This window comes from Brachypodium distachyon, chromosome 1 (assembly GCF_000005505.3).
Source record: "Brachypodium distachyon strain Bd21 chromosome 1, Brachypodium_distachyon_v3.0, whole genome shotgun sequence".
NCBI lineage: Eukaryota > Viridiplantae > Streptophyta > Magnoliopsida > Poales > Poaceae > Brachypodium > Brachypodium distachyon.
The window spans coordinates 17,510,819-17,530,625 of record NC_016131.3 but is presented as its reverse complement, the minus strand read 5'-3'; the positions used below and the strand labels follow the sequence as shown (position 1 = coordinate 17,530,625).

Here is a 19,807-nt window from a genome sequence, read left to right as displayed (position 1 = left end):
AAAACTTTTGATCTAACAACTTACCATTTTCTTTTCCATTATCCGCAGTTGTTGTCTTGCCGGGGGCTACATTTACGGCCTGTCCAACTCATTAGTGCATTGTTGTATAAGAGCAAGAATAATACTGCTATTGAGTATATTACCTTTCAAAAAGAAAGAAAGAATAACAGTGTATCCAACTTCAACTTATATCCTTCACATTATTTACCACAATGCCTTCCCCTCGTATTCTATCTCTAGCTATCGCACGAACTTCGCTGGATGATACGTACACGAGGTAGGTTCCCTTGCAGCAGTCTCTCTCTCTCTCGGACCGTCGCTGTGCCCGTGGCAAACAAGTCCAAGTGTCCAACGCAAACGCGTGTCCAAATCAAACCCGCGCCAGCTGAGCCGCCTCCGGCCCCACTGCCAGTCTGCTATGTCCCCTTCCGTTGGGTAAAGGTAGGCAGCACGAAACCAGAAGCCAACCCCTACCCATCCGACGGTCCAAAGCGCAACCTCTCGATCAGACGGTCTCTACCACACACCTGGACACACCAACCCCCTTCCACTTCCACCTTGGACCCACACGTCTTTGCCCGCCATGTCAGTGAGGAACCCGCCTAGAGGTACAACATGGGCACACGGCAGCACGCGCAAAATTAACTAACAATATCTCGCCCTTAAGAGAAAAAGATTTCGGAAAACCAGAAAAAGAAAGAAGGAGAAGAAAAAAAGAAACCGAGGCGAGGAAAAGATGCTCTTGGCATCATCCGAGCCCAGCACGCCTCTCCGCTCCCCCGGCTCCTCTCAAAGGAAGCACACGCCTCTACGATGCCGCCACGTCATCGATCCGTGCCACCCGATCCGAGCGCTCCCATTGGCTGCCCACGCAAACCCTCACCGGCCATCCGTGCGCCGAGTCCACGGCGCGACCCGTGAACCGCACCCCTTCTTCCTCCAATGGCGAGGTTAACACCCTCCCCCGTATAAATCGCTGTATTTCAAATAGGCCTTCGCAACCGAACACCCCCGATTTTTTTTTTAATTTGATTCTTGTTTCGGGAGGAGGTGGTAAGAGAGAGGGATGGATGAGGCCTGGGAGCGGGCGGTGGAGGCGGCGCTCCACGCCGGCGGCGAGGGGAGCGCGTCGCCGGCGAGGAGCCTGACCCTCGACGGCGCCGTCAAGTGCATGCACGGGCGGCTGCCTGCGAAGGAGATACTGGAGCGGTACCAGAGCCTGGAGCATCTGTCGATCGCTGGCGTCGGGGCCGCGTCGCTCGCGGGGTTCCCCCGGCTGCGGAACCTGACGCGGCTCACGCTCTCCGACAACCGCATCGCCGGCGGCCTCGAGCACCTCGTCGAGGCCGGGCTCGGCTCGCTGCGCGACCTCGACCTCAGCAACAATCGCATCCAGGACGTCGACGACCTCGCGCCGCTCGCCGGCCTCCGCCTCGTTTCGCTTGATCTCTACGAGTGCCCCGTCACGCGTGTCAAGGATTACAGATCCAGGGTCTTTGGGATGATCCGGACCCTCAAGTACCTTGACAAGATGGACGCCGACGAGAACGAGCGGCCCGAGTCGGATGACGACGATGACGAGGGGGATGGGGAAGGTGACGGCGAGGAGGAAGATGATGATGAGGACGACGATGAGGAGGATCCGGGCAGCGGCGAGGTGGCGAACGGGGGCGTATCCCACTCTCGTCGTGGCGTGGCGGCGCATCCGGTGGAGGTGAACGGGGTGATCGATGTTGACGAGGATGAGAGCGACGCCGATGAGGTCGTGCCTAATGGTGGAAGCGAGCACCACCACCGGGCGAATGGGTTCCGGGTCGCGGCGGTCGGTGGTGCCCCTGCTGAGGACGATGAAGATGTGGAGGAGGATGACGATGAAGATGATGAAGAGTATGAGGAGGAGGAGGATTTGGGGGAAGAGATTGATGAGGACGGTGACGAAGATGATGCTGTTGTTGAGGTGCATGATGTACAGAGTAGTGATGAGGAGGAAGATGGCATAGATGAGGATGAGGATGATGATGAAGAGGAGGTTGAGGATGATGGTGAGGAGGCTGAGCCGGAGAGTAGTGGGAGGGTTGCTATGGCGGCAGGGGGTGTCGGGGAAGAGATTGATGGGCATGAGCAAGGGGAAGGGGAAGATGAAGATGAGAACGGTGAGATTGGAGAGGAAGATGAGGAAAGATTGGAGGATAATAGGGTTTATGATGAGGGGAACGATGACGATGACGCTGATGATGAGGTATAAGGCATTAATTTCCTACGGGCATTTCAAGTACTTCAATTTCTATTTCAATTTCTGCATATTTAATTTGTGGCTTTGGTGATTTTTTGAGTTTAGCAACATCAATATTAACTGACACACACTGTTGCAGGTTACTTCTACTGTGGCTAGTTTTGTTCTTAAGGAAATTACTAGTTCATGCATTAGTTATGTTTGTGTGTTTGTTTAGTGCCTTCTTTATATGAGCAGGACATGTTTTTTTCCCCTGCCAAAGAACAGAACTTCATATGTTAGGCCTGCCTTTCCATAGTCTCCTATATTTTGTACTAGTAGGTTTCATACTTTGGTAATGAACATACCACAAAAGGAAATTGAAGGTGATCTTTTATGTTTAGTGACATTGGTTGTTCATAATATTTAGGCTGTAGAAACACTATGTATGTCCTCAGAATGATTAAATGAAGAATATACATAGCATATATGTTTAAGCTAGATATTGCAAGTTAGAATCCTATGAAGATTGATTTTTTGTGTTAAAATGAGTAGGTTTAGTTTCGTATGATATTGACCTTAAAAGTTTTCATTTTGGAATGTTAAATTTGATGCCTTCTTAACTTGTGTTTTTGATGTACGTGTTGGGGAAATCGGAAGATTTTTATGTATCTGTTATGCCAGGAGTTCTCTACGCATCTACAGTTTATAGTTCAATCTGGCAGTACTTGTGTTTTTTTTATCATTTTACTGTGAAATTGAGCTTCAATAAGTGCATGTATCTTCTATAGGCTGAGACATCTGTTAGTTTATTAGTGAAATCATGTGTTTTCTTTTGTGTCGGGTTGTTCTGTTGACCAAAATGCAAAATTAGATCTCCTTTAGCTGTAAACTAGGTTGCCTGCATTGTAACTCAAGTTTATGCTGTGATATTCAGTTATGTGTCTCAATAAATTCTGTCTGCTGTTTCATTAATTTCTATGTTCTGTGTGGGTGATCTTTCTTTCTGTATGGGGTAATTATTTGAGTTTATATCTCCCTTAGTTTGTTGTTTGAGGCGCGATTGCCAGCATTCTGTCTGCTGTGTTTCATTAATTTCTATCTTCTGCGTGGGTGATCTTTCTTTCTCTGTATGGGGTAATTTATTTGAGTTTATATCTCCCTTAGTTTGTTTTTTGAGGCGCGATTGCCAGCATATATAGAATATGTACTTAATTTTTGCAAGGTGAAGCAGGAGAATGCGAACCCGGGGGCTCGAACCCTGGTGGGCAGCCAGCATGCCTTGCTGGACTACCACCCGAGCTGTGCTCTGTTCTCGTAATTTATTTGATTGTCTGGGCATTTACATTTAGCAACCGTAGGCGATTATTATTAGTATTTCTCCTTGTTTTTGTATAATGTTGTCCAAATACTTATTTTCCTAGTGACATTGAAAATCTAGAAGTAGAAGCACAATCCTAATCTTTCCCCCCTGTTTTTCCATTTTGCTAGGATGAAGACACAGAGTATCTTGTTCAACCAATTGTGCCCCCACAAGCCATGGCTGTGGGAAGTCCAGGGGACTATGATGTTGCTGACCCTGACGATGTTGATGAAGACAGAGATGAGGTTGATGACGATGATGATGAGGGTGTCACAGACCAGCCCTCTTCCTCGCAGGGCACCAAGCGGAAAAGGGACGATGATCCATCTGGTAGTGGCAGTGACGATGAGGATGATGACGTTGAGGACCCAAGGCCCTTCAAGCACCACTGACCAAGCAGCCATGTACATGGATCCTTTTCTCAGCTAGAAAGAAGTAATCAGGAGCAGCATCAGCAAAACAGAAATGGTGGGTTTTCCCCTGTTTTTCCTAGCCGGTTTTTTCTGTAAAGACTTTGGATTGGGAGAACTTCACCCTCCTTTTCAAACAGCAGATTTTAGGAGGGAAATGGAGTTGTAGGACAGTGAACCAGCAGCTCCCCTTCTTGCCTGCACTACACCCCTTCCTGAGTTTTCCCTCCTGAATTTCAAATGGTAGTTACAACACCCCAGGGGCTTTTCCCTCCACCTTTCAAATTTCTGTTACATTGGCAGATTGGCTGTAGTGTAGGCTACATTGTCATGCTCAAACTCCAGTTTTCCCTCCAAGGAAAAGCCCGGGAAAGGCCCCCCTTTGAATCGCCCCTAGTAGCCGTTGGCTGCATTTGAAAGTTTACACCTTGCCCTGGCTGAACTGTGCTGTGTGCTTTGTTACGGTAGAATCGTCTGCAACATGCATCTGTCCGCAGTGGTGCCCTGCGTGCTTTGAGATAGGTGAAATGGCTGTGGTTGCAGCGATGGCCGAAGCCCCCCCGGTTGTTAACACCCAAGCCAGGCAATTGGACTGGAGTATTATTTAGGAATTTTTTGGCCGCTGAAGTGCTTGTGCTGCTGTGCTATGTCCATGGTTCACGGCGGTGGTGCCGCGTACCGCGTCTCTCTGGCATGCGGGGCCCCGCGTCCAGGGTCTCGTAAGATCGCCCGTTCGGTTCTGAGAGCCATCGCCTTCCGTAGACGTGATTTCCGTAGTGGAAGTGAGTAAAAAGAGGTTGGCGGTGGGTGGCGGAGCGGAGTACAGCTTGTGCGCTCCTCTTTCGCCTTTTTGGCAAGTTGTTGCGAGAGATCTCTCGCAAGTGGCGCCGTGGTGGTGGGGGCTGGGGGGTAACGTGACCGGTGGTGTGGCTTGGGCGCTTGCCTTGGCGTGAGGCGCGGGAGGAGCGCGTTGTCGGTGAGCGGCTCGAGGAGATTCGGGAGCGGGGATATGCCTTCATTGGATGCTTCCCGTTTCTAGGGCGACCCCTTCTCCTTTATTTAGCCCCATGTTGTTTTACGGTCCTGCCCCCGCATCGAGTGCTCTCGCTGGCCTGGTCTCTGCCCCACAAGGCCGCAGCACACCCGAATTGAATATCCGGCTCGCCAAGTTTGACGCGTCTTTCTCTGGCTGGAAATTAAAGAGGAGGAAGAAAAACTGGCACGCCTAGGCTTGCGGGGTCACGCGGCTTGCTGGTCCCGCTTGTCAGTGGCTCATGGTCTGCGTCGCGAGTGTGTTTGTAGTTCTCGCCTTGGATCCAGACGCTACCGTGCTGCCGTGCCGGGGCAGGACGCAGGTAAATAGAGAGCAAAGTTTTCTTCTCGCCGAGCTACGGTGACCTAATAAAAGGGCCGGTCTGGGCCGGAAGTTCGAACGCGGCTGGCCGGATCAAGTTTAAGTTACTGAATGTTTTGGAAATAAAAAGGCTGTTATGAAGTTTTTACTTGGGCCGGTTGGCCTAGGCTAGGGCTGCTGCTCTTTTTGCGATGGACCGAGTGTTACGTGGACCAGCTCCACGCATACCCTCCTCTAACAAAAAAAGAAAAGAAAATGGTCCACCCAAGTTCGGCTATCCACTGGTTCGTGTGGCCCGCCGTGTGGCTGGCTCAGCTGACCATGTGGTCCGTGTCTACAGATCCGCGCGATGAGGAAGAGGGACACACCAAGACAGGAGGCACAGGCAGGCGAGCACGGGGTGCCCGTGAGGATCGGACGGCTCGGTCCGGAAAGATCGGACGGCCTGGAAGACTGCCTGCATTTGAGCTGTGGCGTGGCACGGCTCACGGAGTGTATGGACCGGGCCTAGAGGCTGGAGCGGGGCCGAAAGATGCGGGTGGGCAGAGAAGTCAAAAGCTGTTCGGCAGGGGATGGTGGTGGTGCGGGGCCACTGTCACTGACGTGGGGTGGAGCAGATGGTAGGGAAAAGCCTTTAGCCGAGACGCACTCTCATTTTTGAGTAAAAAGTGCCGTTTTGGAATTTTGGCGAAGGTAAAGATAAACAATGCCAATCCCTGTAAATTTAGAAGGTCTTTTGTTTTACATATGTCTATATATAGACTAGCATGTGTCTAGATTACTTTTCATTTCTTTAGGGTGTATTTGGTTGGTAGAATATCATGGAATGTAATGGAACCGTTCCATTTTTTGACATGATTCCTGCGTTTGGTTCCTGAAATATGCAAAACTAGAATGGAACAAGTGGTTCCTCAGAAGGGAATATACCCTTTACATGTGGAACCAACTGATAACACCAAACGAAGGAATGTGTTGGTTCCTCTCAGAACCGGTGGGGCCCAGCGGAAAACCAGACCCAAACTCTCCCGAAATCCCCTTTCCTCTCTATTCTCACCCTCGTCTCCTATCTATCTCCTTCGGCGGTCCTCCCCCTCGTCTCATGTCTCTCTCTCCCATGGCGGTTGGGAGATTGGGCTCCACCCCCACGAGATCCCGGCCATCTCGAGCAGATCCCGGCCGAGCTACGGTCGGAGGAGGTTGCTGCAGGCGGCGGAGGCCGGGGACAGGGGGTGCTATAGGCAGAGGAGGCCGGCTACGAGGCTTTTGCAGGGAGAGGAGGCCGCCTGCGGCAGAGGAGGCCCGCGGCGAGGCTTGCTACAATAGAGAGGAGGCTAAAAGGAGAGGAGACTGACGGAGGGCGGCGGGCAGAGGAGGCCGTCGGCGAGGTGTTGAGAGGAGGCCGCTTGCGGCAGAGGAGGAGGTAATCTCCATGTTCATCATGGCCGGCTGTGCCATCTGATTTTGCTATCCACTCAACGAATTCATTTTTCATAGTCTGTTGATGAAGAAAATACAAACAAAAGTATTGCGATTTTTTCCGGATGCTACAAATGAATTATTGCTCATACCATACTCACAGTCATAGAGAGGTAATCTCACCATAAGATGATTACATTATTCTCATCTCATTCCATTACCCCAACCAAACACAAGATGAAACCATTCCATTTCATTCTATAACCATCCTAACAAAACAACATACTAGAACCACTCCGTTTCATTCCATTTTGATAGGAACGGAATGGTTCCATTCCCTTCTAACTGATTCTGCAACCAAACACTACCTTATGTTAAGAGACAAAGATAGCATTCCCTCGAAAAAGAGTGGAGAATATGGTATTACATAATATTTTTTCCCTTTGTAAAGCCACAGGTTCCACGCCAATCTCAACATTTACAGACTCTAGTGGTGTAGATCCAAAAGAGATAAATAATTTTCGGAAGCTCACAAGAATAACTGGCTCTTCTAAAAAAAATGTCAATCCTCTATGAGAAATGGCACGTACTCTTTCCGATCCATATTAGTAGTCGAAATATTACATGTATCTAGACGCTTTTTAGCATAAATACATCCATATCTGGGCAAACTTGAGACAATTAATATGAATCAGAGAGAGTACTAAAAGAGGAGAAATTACTGGCTTATTGGGTTTACATGATTTTAAAATCATTAAAATGGCAAAGTATTAAGACGGCATGGTAGAAAATTTTTATGAGGTCTTGCCTAATGTTGAAAATTCAGAGGAATTAGGTTATTGTGGGCATAATCCTTAAAAAATTAGCATCTCTATTCCTGCGAAATGAATGTTGTACGTAGCAAAAATTCATAAGAGTTGAGTTGTAAAAAGACTAAAAATCCTTCTAAATGAGCTGTAAATAAGTGTTCCAGTTCTGTATTAGCAAAGAGAGGATCTCTTAACATGAATGATACAACCTTTTTTCTTCATTATAGCAGCCATGCCGTCTCCTGGTCACTCCTAATTAAATTTCGCAGAATTATAGTCATGCAAGGATTTGGGCATCCAAATGTCCACTCTCAACTGACTGACTTTTATTTAAAAGTTGTTGCTTCGAATGAGAAAGAAAGAGAAGAAAACCAACATTTCCAAAAGAGTCATGCTCTTATGTAAGAGTCGACCTCTTGTTGATACACCTAGCTGAGAAATAGGTTTAGCGTCAAACTAGCTAAGACAATTCAGTTGTGTTTGCGATTCTACCGTTGACTCCAAATGACACAAAGAATCAGTAACACATACCTTGACACACATCTTAACACCACACATAGCGCGTCATCCCATGGAAACATGGAATAACAAAAGAAAAACATGACTGACCCAAAAATAAAATCTACTCCCTCCGATCCTAAATTGTTGTCAAAATATTACATGTATCTAAACGTTTTTTTAAGAATAAATACATCCACATTTAGACAAACTTGAGTCAAGAATTTAGGATCACAGGAATACTTTACATCGGATGACTATGACTGCCCATGACTATTTTTAAATCGACGCCCAGGAAAAAAAGAAAAAAAAATTTGACTGTTCAGGGTTGCCCCGAGAAGGCGTACTGCGTACAATCCACACAATGTTACCGCTCTGGCGCCCTGGTTGATCTGAACCATAGGCTGCTTAATCGGACGGCCGATGTCTATTGCAGGCCGGCAGCCACGTCCACCACCAGCATGATCTAGCCGCTAGCAAAATCGTGGAGGAGAAAAATGGCTGGCTCAGAGGGAAGGGCACCGGCACGGCAACGCTCGTCTTCTCTCCCTTGACCTTGGGGCGTAGGCGCAGTGGTGCAGCCTGCAGATAGAACGGCGTCTGCGCCATCCAAACCAACCGAACCAGTGGACAGGAACGGACCAATCACCGACCGGCCAGCCTCAACCAGGAAACGCACCACACCTCCGATCGCGCGCCAAGAACCACCGCCCCTGGTTGCGCGCCAAATTGACTCCTAGTCCTCCTATCCCATGGCGCCTCAGGCCCTGCGCTTGCTGAGGCTGACGACCCCACTCGGACCCAGAGGCGGCCACCACGCGCCGCCGCTCTTCGCCAAGCGGCTGCCGCTCGTCGTCGCCTTCCCCCGCGGCGCCGGCGCCTCCTGCTCCGCCGTGCAGGAATCGTCCGCCGCCGCCGCCGCAACCACCGGTACCCCCAATTCGATCACTTAACTCGATCCCTATTAATTCCACCAGGGGGGGAAACCATCAATGGTGATCGGGGCGTGTAATGCCTAATCCGCTCTTCGTGTGCGTGAAGCGTTAGAAGTGTTCGATGCTGCCTGAATTATCTGTGCTTATTTTGGAGCAGTTAGTGAGAAGAAGGACGCGGACGGTGACAACAAGGAAGCCGCAGCGGAGGCGAAGCCGGCAGCCAAGCCTGCGGCGGCGGCTGCGAAGCTGAAGAAGCCCCCGCCGAAGCCGCTCCCTGAGATGATGGAGGAGGAGATCATCCCTCCGCTCAAGGCTGCTCTGGAGGGCGAGGAGGATGTGTCCCAGGTCGAGCTCTCCTTCCAAAACAACACGGTGAGACCACTGGATTGGCCACTACATATATTAGCCCTTAAGATTGTGATTTGGCGTTGCTACTGCACTTTTGTCAGCGTCAAAGTTAATCAGGAACGAACCGATTTACATACCACAAGCAGGGTACGTATCAGTAATACTCCTTCCGTTTCATAATTCTTGTCTCCAATTTATCCAAAAATGGATGTATCTGTTCCTAAAAATTGTCTAGATGCATGTAATATTTCGACAAGAATTATGAAACGGAGGGAGTACGTTGTAGTGGTGCGATTGCAGCAGTTTTTAGCATTTGTTTCTTCCTTGATACAGTATTGAACCACCACCATATAGGCATGCAGAATGCTAGCATTTATGTGTAAAAGCTCAGAAAGATTGTTGGCATCTCTCTAATAATTCTAGTGTCGATGAATTGCAGTTGGAAGGCTCATTCCAAAAGAAAGACATCCCCTATTACTTCTGGGCCTTCTTTCCACAGGGAGATCTCACAGGTACACATACGAACTTATGAACCTTCTTTTTATTCGAGGCCTTAAATACACCTCACATTCCTTCCTCTCATGCAATGGTGTACGCCCTTCTCCTTGCTGCCAATGCTATTGACAAGGCAACAAGCCCATCATGATCTAGCTTGTTTCCGTTCCAAACTTCAGAATTTCTGATTGTAAATTACAGTGCTCGATCAGTCCATAATTAACCCGTTCCAACTTCCAAGCACCGTTAGTTCCACTCTAGTATTCCAGTTTTCAGTTAACCTGAATTTCTCACCTTGGTGAACTGAAAACAAGCGCAGGGCCGAAGGGGTTCGCGATGACGTCGTACTCCATGGAGGTGAGCACCATCGAGCCGTTCCTGGTAGACGAGAAGAGGGTCACTCCCCAGTACGTGGTGTTCTGGGTGTACAAGAGGCTGGCAGGCCAGGGGATCCTCCCGGTCTGGAAGGAAGAGGACCTGAATCCTGAGCCCAGCACAGTAGCGAAGTAGCAACACATACACAACACAACTTTCAGGGTTGATCCATGATCATACGGGCACGAGCTGCTCTGTGTATATATACGGTGTCCATGCCTAACTGTGGATCGTGTAAATCTGCTGCAGAATGTTCAGCTTCTAATCATGATCTTGATTATCGTATTTGAGGTGCTAAATCTAGCATAATTTTCCTTTTGGTGATGATCATAGCTAATCTCGATGATATACTATATGAATTAAGACCGAGAGGTGCTTTGGTTCACGATTAGCTCTAGTTAGTTTAGCTGTTTTGCTACTGAGAGTCGCATATTTTTAGTTAGGGATCAGTAGACGTGCTTGAAACACGATAGCACATAGGAAAGGTGAGAGTATGGATGACTCTTATATCTTAATCGAACATCTTTGTTACATGAACTGAGATTTTCAACTGAGAAAAAGACAAACACTTAGTTTAGGTTGGTATTTCGGCTATCCCTGTAGTCTCCGGTCTCCCTGCCACAGTCCACACTAAATAAACCTGCATAAGTTATGGTAAGGACAAAAAAAATTACTTCTCTGATGAGGTTTATAATGTTCGACGATATAAATTAATTACAAATCAATAATTATGGTTGCCTAAGAAATTAAGAACTGTACAACAAATATATACTTGAGGGAAACATTCTTTATTCATCAGACTGTTATAACCAAACTTGTTTTCTTGCTACATAAACATACAGCACAAAATGGGCAAGTCTAGTTACAATTAATGTTTATACCAAATGGCAACAGAAAATAACATTATTGTAACAGAACCAAACAGTTTATTACTAAGGGCGAACCTACGGAAATATAAGAGAGTCCATTTATGATGTTTTTAAGCTGAGTGGCAGGGGACATTAATGGAGAAAATATGGGTCGCAAGCTTGGTTAGAAAATTGAGAGGGGGCAATGCCCCCCATGCCTCTAGATTGTATCCGGCTAGTTTACAACAAATCTAGTTACTTATAACCAAACATGTGTTATATGAATCATTATAACCGACCTAATAAGTTCTACAAATAATGAACACATAATAATGCGATATACCTGATTGATTGATTAATTGCTTTCTGCATCCAAATCTCTATGTAGAAATGAAAAGTTGGCCCGTGGTAGCATCTGAGAGGCAGACGCTAAGCTCTAAGTATCTTGTACTCTCTCTTACTTGGATGTTAGAACAATATTGTTTTGCCCTGTCTGCTGGAAAGTATTGTATAATATGTTAAGCTGAAGCTACTTGACAGATAAGATCACTGTTTTTAGGCTGAGTGGCGACAGGGGAAACTAATGGAGAAAATTTGGTTTGTAAGCTTGTTAGAAAATTTACGAAAGTCTAGTTAAATTATGAATATAACGACCTCCTCTACCACCACCGAACTTGAATCATTAATCACAAATAGTGGACCAGCGAGCAGCTCTGACCTCTCAAACTTAGCATACACTCACAGCTCTTGTCTGTGTAGTCTCCGGCCTCCCCGCCACAATCTAGGCTAAGAAAAACTGCATCATGTATGGAAAGACAGAAAAAAGTTAGTTCTCTGATGAGGTTTACAATGTTAGATGATGTGACTTGCAAATCAAGAATAATTGTTTAAGAAGAAATTAAAATATGTATAACGAGTATGTATTAATTGTTTGGAAAAGCCAGAAGCCTCATATAAGTAACAATTCCTTAGTCCTAAAATAAGTGTCGCATTTTTGTCTAGATATGTTTCACTGTGTAGATTTGCTCATTTTGAAATAAAATTGTGACACTTATTTTTGGATGGAGGAAGTACACGGCAGAGATATATATGGTATAAATATAATTGATATAATAAAATAAATTGAGGGAAACATGCTTTGTTTATTATTACCCTTATATGGGAAGAAATGTAGTGCAGCAAATTGTTTGTTCAACTCAGAAACAATTTGAGCTAAAAAAAGAGAAGTTGTGTCAGGCGGGGCCGGCCTACCCTGATTTCGCTTGGAACATTGAAAAAAGTAAAGCGATTTTTTTGCCGGGCCGGGATCTACCGGAATTAAATCCACCATAAAGTTTCGTCGAGATCCGTGCTGTCTCTAAACAGGTTCCATCCGGAGGCGCTGTCCCTACCACATGCAGGTGCAGGCGTGGGACTGGCCACAGTGCATGCATAGGTGAAAGGGCATTTTGATCCCTAAGTATTTTGGTGTTAATGACAACATGACTCGTGGACTAACCGTGTGTTCGAGTGTTTCAGATTTGAGATCATATGGCACAAGACGGTTCGTTGCCCTCAAAAAGGAAAGAAGCGTAGCGGTGTTTAGTGGCTTTTTATTTATATTGAGTCGTAAGAACTCCATACTATTAAGAGGGAGTCCACACGTGAAGGTAATGGGTGAATCAACTTCACGTACACAAACTACCATATTTGCACTCACATAAAGTCTACCCGTGCGAGAGAGAGCCATCCAAAGTCTAACTGTGTTGCCAGGTCTGTTCCAGGCCCGGAACTTCCGGCCTACATCCGGTAGGACGGAACTTCCACCCAACGTCTGGCCTACCTCCGTGATGCTACTGGAATTCATTTGTGTTTGGCGGAGGTTGGACCGGAACAAGGGTGGAAGTTCCACGGTACCGGAACTTCCTCCCCTGGCAGACTTAGTGCATAACGGTTAGATTTCGGGACCCCAATAAATAGTCATCCCCTACCTCGGGATGAACTTATCCGAAGCCCAACTCTCTCCACACCATTTCTAAAGCTTCAAAGTGCTATTCTCCCTCCATAGAGCTCCCCCCTTATTGATTCTTTGAGGATTGGAGGAGGAGATCTAGATCTAGGGTTTCACCAAAGCAAAAAGTTGATTCCCCTTGTTTCCTTTGTGGATTTTGTTACTCTTGGGATTTTGGGATTCCTAGCCGGAAGGTGTCTCCTCAAGGCCATTAATCTTGTGAGGTGGTGCTTGTGGATTCGGGAAGGAGCCTCCAATTAAGTTGTGGAGACGTGGCCTTCTTCTCGGATTGGGAGCTTCCAATTAAGTTGTGGAGAGAGCCCCGGTCAAGTTTGTAAGGGTTGACATTCGCCCTCAAGGAAGCCACTTAGTGGAACTCACCTCACCTTTGTGGTGTTGTGAGAGCTCATCCCACCTTTGTGGTGTGGTGAGTTGGAGAATAGAATGAGTCTTTGTGGCGCCTCTACCTTTGTGGCAGAGCACTCCTCCAAATGGAGACGTACACTGACCCCAATAGGTGGAACTCCGATGAAATCTTCGTCTCCCCGTGTGGTATCATTCTTGCCCCTTTACTTACTTGCAAAGCTTAATTGTTTATCTTGTGCTTCGGCTATCAAGCAAATTTCAATTGATTATCTATTGCTTGTGCTCGTGCTTTGGCTATTGCATCATACTAGGGGTGTTCTTCATTTAGACGTTTTAGTGAACCCATATATTAATGCTTGTATCCTTAAAAGTGAAAAGAAAAAGTAAAATTGTTAGTCGCCTATTCACCTTCCCCCCTCTAGTCGACCATACCGATCTTTCAATACGGAAGTAATAAATTGCTTTGCTCTTTGTTGCTAGCTCTGACCACTACATGCATGCCAGCATTTATGGCTAGATACGGCTAGTTCTGAAATTTTAAAGATACCTCATTGAAATCCGTGCGATTTTTTCATTGATGCATCATTTAAAAAATACGTGTGTACCATTGAACTTTCATTGACAAGTCATTGAAATTTCGTTAGCACCAATCATTATTCCAGTGGTCAAATATTGAACTAACATTGAAACACTAGTTTCATTGAGACACAAATATTTTAATTGACCATATATATGAAAGTTTATTGAAACACTACCGTTTCAATCGGACTGTTTCAATCGGCAAGATTTTGACTTATTCCTATATGATCAAAGTTGTATAAGAAAGTTTCATTGAGACATCAATGTTTCAATCGGCAATCATTAGGACACTAACGTTTCAATAGTTAGATTCTATTTCAAACCTTTGTAAAACACATCATTTTCAACTTTGTCGTTTTGAACTTGCAGCACTACTGTTTCAATAAAATTTTCATTTTGAATTTGCACCAAATTTTTTGAATTTTTTTCAGTAGGTCGGAAACACCATCTTAAACCAACCATCAAATTTTCATCAAATTCTGAGTCCGTTTGGACCACCAAATAATTTGTGCAACTATCAAAACGTGTTAGTGTGGTACTAGTATCGGTGGAGATCAGCCGAAATTTTGATCTTGCTCGAATTTTTTTGGAAATTTTTCTCTAGGTGGGAAAAACCATCTTAAACAAACCCTCAAATTTTCATCGAATTCTAAGTTCGTTTAGACCCTCAAATAATTTGTACAAAAATTAAAATGTGTTATTGTATCGTTGCCTTCCCCAACCAGCAACCACGTCCCATCCAGGGCCTGAGACCCACGTCTAGGTAGCTAGCTATAGGCAACAAAAATCTACGAAACCTGAAAACAGAAAACGAATCTCGAACGAGAGGATGAACAATTAATTAAACTCTGGTAGATACCGGCTCCGGTAAATTAGAATTTCCGTTGAAAAAAGGATGCCTTGCACCAGGCCAATAGAGGTGCACCATTTGCCATCCGAAGGCTATATTGTAGCTGTCCCAAAGTCCTCCTGCCTGTCGCCCTCCATCTCTTGGCCATTATCCTAAGCCACCGCATGCATACAAGCACAATATTCTTGCCAACGAAATTGCAAATCGGAATGGTAGATATTTTAGTGACATTTTTCACTAAATTATACTTCTTCCGTCACATAATAAGTGAATCAAATTTGTCCAAATATAAAAGTATCCATACCTAAAATGTGTGTAGATACATGTAATAAAAAGTCATTTAATATGAGATGGTGGGAGTACAAGCTAGTATTACTGACCACCAAGGGTCGTCGCCCAGTTTGTAGCATATTTATTCATTTTTACTTGGTTTTTCACTAATTAACCAGATTTAATCTTCTTTGTTAATGAGATGAGGCAAAGCTTTTTGTCTCCGTTTTGAAAAACAAAAGTTTGGTAACACGTCACACAGTTTGTATCATACTTATCCAGACACCAAAAGGCGACAACCTCGTTAGCTTGGCTTAGCGTGGCTTGCTTTTTGCATTTCCAACTATTAAGATTTTGCATTTCCAACCAATCCGTATCTTTTTCTCGTTTCTCCAATTTTTTTCTTCTACACCACTGACAAAAGGAGGCCAGAAAGAATACTGAAGTGAAGCACTTCCCACAGTGAATCAAACGAACGCGCTGCAGATAGCCACATCGCCGCCAATCGACCATGCTCGCCTACCTCCTCCACGCCCCGGCCGTCGCCGGCCCCGCCGCCGTCACGAGCCCGCTCTCCCTCCGCGCGCCGCCGGCTCCGAAGACCCCCTTCCTCCCGTCCGCCGTCCGCCCGCCGAGGCGCGCCGCCACCGCCACCGCCGCCGGCGCGTTCTCGGCAGGCGCCGTGGGGCCCATCGCGGCGTCGCTGCTCGAGGGCCCCGTGCTGGTCTGGGTGGGGCGGCTCTGCCTCTACTACGCGCTCATCCACGCCGGGCTCGCGGGATCCCCGCGCAACCCCTTCCTCTCCCACGGTAAACCGCGCGCCCCGTGGATGATACGGCTGGTTTGATTCGTGTCTTGCTGATTTGATTCGGGTATGAAATGGTTTATTCATCTCGTCGTGGTGCTGTGCAGAGATTCGAGGCGAGGACGGCGCCGGGGACAGCGACCTAGGGTTCTCCAAGTGGGCCGACAAGCTCCGTGGCGGCCCCCCAGGTATTGTGTAGATTCAAAATTTGTCAATATAATCTTTTATGTACAATGTGAATGTTATCAGAGAAATGAAACAGTATGGTATCTGAGGTAGTGGCTCTGGAAAATTAAAAAAATATGTTCTATCTGTTGGATAGCCTGTCTTTCTGGACAGCTGGGGCATTTGTTCCTTTATTTTGGTAACAGAACCCGGCAGCGGCGTATGGAAAAAAAGATTCTGTTGGGTAGAAAGCTTTCTGCTCGAGTACATGTTGATAGGCAACTTTGCATCTTTGGATGGGAATGAAATGCTCTGACTTGCTAGAGCAAAGGTGGAAATAAGGTATCTCTGTGTGTCAACTTAGTTTGAGATGCAGAAAAAGGTGACAACTTGCAAAACTATCATGCAATGGTGGATTGGCATAGTCATGAAACAGAAACATGTTCCAGAGGGTTAGTTCGCTATTGGCACGAAAATGTTTTAATCTGTTTACGGATTGAGGGCAGTGCTTATGGGTGGTTTAAATTAAAGGTGCATGGGTGGTTCTGCAGACTTATGGCTATGCAAGGAATCAGACATATAGACTATGCAAGAAACCATTGGCTGAGCCAGGAATTTTTGGAGCCTAATTATGATATGTGTGGCAAAGGCTTTATTATCTTTTTCATGACAATGTCAAAATTTGGTGCTTTACACAAGCCTAACAAGGAGATTTTCAGACATTGGGTATTGGGTTGCTTCTATTTGCTTGTAGCCTTGCACTCCCACAATTGGAGTAAAACTTAACACACTAGTTAAATTTGAAAACCACAATTATATATGAGAAAAAAGGGTCATTATCTCTAATAATTTCTTTTGGATTCGCTTTTCTTGCATGGTAGTGTGACAAACCACTAGTTTTTTGTTAGGTCAAGTGCAAACAAAATACATATAAAAAGATTTATCCAGTAAAAGAAGATTAAAAATGAATTAGTCGTAATTGGCACACTGAAATGATCACCCAAGAACAAATATGGAAGATCAATAAAAATCATAATATAACTAGATGCTATTTTCATCACACGAGTAAAAAAGGAAGAGTAAATGCACGTGTGGTCCTACTATTATTGCTAGGGTGTCAAGTTAGTTGCTCCCTCTGTCCAACAAAAGATGTCTCAAGCTTTTCAAAATTTGGATGTATCTAGACATGACTTAGTGTATAGATGCATTCAAATTTAGTCAAAGTTGAGACATCCTTTGTTGGACGGAGGGAGTATATTTTTTAAAAACTGCAGATTTGGGCTCCAATTTCATTTAAGTTGTTCAATGGAGGTCCTAAAAAGCCCTGCAAGGTGGTGCACTTTGACCGCTGAAACGTTGGCACAGGGCCTTGCGGGAGATTTCCCGCTGTTGGAGCTGAGCAAATGTTGCAAATAGATCCCTACCAAAGGCCACGCCTCACTACTCTCCTCCCCCATCTTCTTCCTCTCCTCTTGACTGCGCTCTCAGCTTCTTCCTTCATCACCATGTCTAGCTAGGAGCTCATGTGCTAGTTTGCCGCCAGGGAAATGAGGGAAGAAGAAGAAGGGGTCATTGCCGCTTTCGTCGCTGTCAGCACCACAACCACAGCTGCCCCTACTTCTGTTGTGGTTTTTGCACTACGATGTGGGCCTTCTTGCCAACTTGTCTAATCAAGGCGCCATGCTGGACGTTCAGCGCCCCGCGGGGTGTTTAGGACCTGCGATGAACATGTTAGATATAATTGGGACTCAAATATACAGTTTTGTAGAATTAGGACTAAGTTAACACCCTAGCAATAATAGTAGGACCACGCATGCATTTTACAAAAAAAAGGAATGATTATAGTTCCAAATCCATGGCCATTGGCTCACCGCTCAAGTCTGTTAGTCTACACCTAGCAGAGCAACAGAGTCGTGGACTCGTGATAGTGCCTCAGGGCCCAGCGTCTTGCATGCATGCATGCAGGCACTGTGCGCGCTCTAGCAGCCTAGCGCTGGTTGCCTGAAAACCCCCGTTTCACAGCACGTGAGATCAGGGCACCTCCATGGCAGCTCGGATGCTGAGCCCGGGCAGGTGCCCAGGGCTTTGCCCCTGCAAGGATCTAACCTCTCAAATGGGGAAGGATTTACATAGATTTGTCAACTCTTGACGCTTTGCTTGGATTACTTTGTCTTTTTACTTTTACAAATTTACTGCTACAGCTTCTTCATTTTCTAAGCATCTCTCTTGTGATTTGGAGGACCATTGCTCACTGTTATTTTAACATCAGCATGTAGCGACTTTACCCCTATTAAATTTGTAGTTAATCTTGGTTCTAACATTAGCATGCAGCGATTTTAGCCCTATTAAGAGTACTCTGAATCTGTAGTTAATCTTGGTTCTAAGTTCTCTTTTTCTATTTATTTTTTTGGTTTATCAAAAGGTTGAGAAATCCATTGTGTCAAATCTCATCTTACTAGGGTCAGTAATTTTTCGTATTATAATACAATCTACTGTCAATATGGTTAATCATTCATGCTTCATTCATCTAGTTCTGTATTAATGTTGAAAGAGACAAAGCATAACCGAGTGTTATGACTGAAAAGGTTTATAGTGGAATCATCATGATTCCTATGATGCATTGCCTTGATGAGGACAAAATTCATGAAAATATGGTAGAACATATGCAGTTATAGTTCACTGCACATTATATATTATTCATATGCTTGTGGTTTCATAAATGAATCTGGTTCATGACCTTTTTATTCAGGTGATAAAGGCCAGGATAAGAGGAAGCTAGTGAGCAAATGGAGGCCAACGACCAAAGGCACCCTCAAGAGGACTTACCGAGTTCCTTCAAAGGAAGAAGGTCGGCGGGTTCTTAAAGAAATTGCTTTGGTTCTATCTGAAGATGACCATTTTGTGGATGCTTCCACTCACAAGGTATTTTATTTTTGAGCCAGGACAGTACACTTCACATCTCAAAAACTGAGGTGTTAGGCATGCTTCTTGTGATTGTTCTTAAATCGGTGTTCTGTTAACTTAATGCTTTAACTTACTTTCAGGGTTGTCAAATAAGGAGGGAAAGCGCGCATGGAGAGAGCGTCTGTTGCTACAACGTAAGGGCTTTGTTTGATGAGCTCCCTGGTCCTCACCTAGTCCTGGAGATTACACCTTTTCCAGCTGGAGTCCTGACTGACAGTGACTACCGCAAGGCTGAGAGGCTCGAAATGGTGCTGAGGATGAGTGCTTCCATTTAAACTCAGAGAACCATTTTCCTCTTCACCTCATAACTCTTTTTCGCCCAGGCTGTAAATTGTCTACCATTGGGCGTGTAAATTGATGCAGCGTTGGTAAGAACTCCCAGTAAAATCAGAGTTCTGGTCAGCATTTTGAGAAATTTGAGCGCGGAACTCATTCTGTACTTACTGAACCTTCTTGAAGCCAGCACACTAAATTTCCCGTTGCTAGTAACAGATAAGCAATTGATAAATTCTTGGATTTTACATTCGGAGCCCCGGTACATCGCTGTTTCTGTTCAGTTTTGAACATCACTATCGTACTGCCATTTCTTTCAGTGGCAGAAGCTAACCTCTGCCAATAAATGTTGAAATGTGAGATAAGAAAGGTACCCGTCCCTCACTGGCTCGTGGACCTACAGATATCATTTTCAGGTTCTTGTTGTAAGCTCACATTCCAGAACGCTGATGTGTTTATTATTTAATGGTGAGTTGCCACAT

At 45.6% G+C, this 19,807-nt stretch overlaps 3 protein-coding genes across 4 annotated transcripts; all 3 read left to right on the top strand.

The window, feature by feature from the left end:
• The first annotated feature begins 985 nt into the window (after positions 1-985).
• Positions 986-4,427, top strand: LOC100832840 (acidic leucine-rich nuclear phosphoprotein 32-related protein 1). Its single transcript, XM_003562665.4, has 2 exons — positions 986-2,239; positions 3,704-4,427. The coding sequence occupies exons 1-2, from the start codon at positions 1,067-1,069 to the stop codon at positions 3,965-3,967; spliced, it is 1,437 nt and encodes a 478-aa protein (XP_003562713.2). The 5' UTR covers positions 986-1,066; the 3' UTR covers positions 3,968-4,427.
• A 4,146-nt stretch (positions 4,428-8,573) lies between these two features.
• Positions 8,574-10,514, top strand: LOC100846045. 2 transcript variants are annotated; one of them, XM_024454574.1, is made up of 4 exons: positions 8,574-8,992; positions 9,155-9,492; positions 9,785-9,857; positions 10,160-10,514. In XM_024454574.1, the coding sequence occupies exons 1-4, from the start codon at positions 8,815-8,817 to the stop codon at positions 10,348-10,350; spliced, it is 780 nt and encodes a 259-aa protein (XP_024310342.1). In that variant the 5' UTR covers positions 8,574-8,814; the 3' UTR covers positions 10,351-10,514. The 2 variants fall into 2 exon arrangements, with proteins under 2 accessions (XP_024310342.1, XP_010235769.1); XM_010237467.3 differs by having other exon boundaries at positions 8,583-8,992; positions 9,155-9,369.
• A 4,976-nt stretch (positions 10,515-15,490) lies between these two features.
• On the top strand, positions 15,491-19,575 carry LOC100832529. Its single transcript, XM_003562664.4, has 4 exons — positions 15,491-15,927; positions 16,031-16,111; positions 18,838-19,010; positions 19,133-19,575. The coding sequence occupies exons 1-4, from the start codon at positions 15,630-15,632 to the stop codon at positions 19,325-19,327; spliced, it is 747 nt and encodes a 248-aa protein (XP_003562712.1). The 5' UTR covers positions 15,491-15,629; the 3' UTR covers positions 19,328-19,575.
• Positions 19,576-19,807: the final 232 nt, after the last annotated feature.